General features: G+C 53.2%; 1 protein-coding gene across 1 annotated transcript in view; it reads left to right on the top strand.

The window, feature by feature from the left end:
* Positions 1–914: 914 nt before the first annotated feature.
* Positions 915–938, top strand: part of LOC122945556 (vitamin K epoxide reductase complex subunit 1-like protein 1) — a 5,873-nt gene continuing 5,849 nt past the window's right edge. The window contains exon 1 of the mRNA XM_044304620.1: positions 915–938. This exon is cut by the window's right edge and continues 311 nt beyond it. Coding sequence (XP_044160555.1) covers positions 915–938 — 24 coding nt within the window.

Genomic DNA, 938 nt, shown 5'->3' with positions numbered 1-938 from the left:
TTAGATCCGTCATAATAGAAGTCCACGGGCAGCAGAACGGATCCGTCCGGTTTCCGTTATACTGGACGGAAAACAAAGTTCTGTCGACAGGAAACCGTACGGATCCGTTCTGCTGCCCGTGGACTTCTATTATGACGGCTCTAAGCGGACAGCCTCTGTGGCCCCTTGCAGACGAGCATGTCCCGATGCGTTCAGTGAAAACTGCGCAATTTCGCAAGCAAGTTCAGTCAGTTTTGTCTGCCATCGCGTTCAGTTTTTATCGCGCGGGTGAACGGCGCACTGATGCCTTTTTCACGCGCGTGATAAAAAACGGACTGTTTATGAACATCTCTTAGCAACCATCAGTGAACATCGCTTTGTGTCCGCACTTGTTTGCGGATGCGAAGCGATTTTCTCTGAAGCTCCAGTCACTTCTGTGGGGCCGGGGCTGCGTGAAAAGCGCACGATATAGAACGTGCTGCGATTTTTACACAACGCAGAAGTGATGCGTGAAAACCACCGCTCATGTGCACAGACTCATTGTACCGAATGGGTCCGGATTCCGTGCGGGCGCAATGCGTTCAAGGCTGGATTCATTTTTCCATCACATTATACACTGCTGGTTTCCATGGTTACGACCACCCTGCAACCCACCGGCAGTGGTCATGCCCTTACAGTACTTGGTCTGCACAGCCACTGCTGCCGGATTACAGGGCGGTTGTAACCATGGAAACAAGCCGTCTCGGCATGACGTCAGCACAGACAGCATCATGAATCCTTATAGCAGCAGAGTTCAGTCCAATTCGCCGGGTGAAACCGTCCTTACAGGGGATCTCCACAGCCGGACAGCGCTCACAGGGGGCGGTTATCACATGGAAAGGGCGGCGCTAGGACCCAGCGCTCCCCCACACACTGTAACACATCAGCACTAATGGATGGACCACACTTCCCGGCGTCCT

The sequence above is a fragment of the Bufo gargarizans genome, chromosome 8 (genome assembly GCF_014858855.1).
Source record: "Bufo gargarizans isolate SCDJY-AF-19 chromosome 8, ASM1485885v1, whole genome shotgun sequence".
Classification (NCBI taxonomy): Eukaryota; Metazoa; Chordata; class Amphibia; order Anura; family Bufonidae; genus Bufo; species Bufo gargarizans.
The sequence above is the reverse complement of the archived record's forward strand: the minus strand, read 5'-3'. Positions and strand labels throughout refer to the sequence as shown.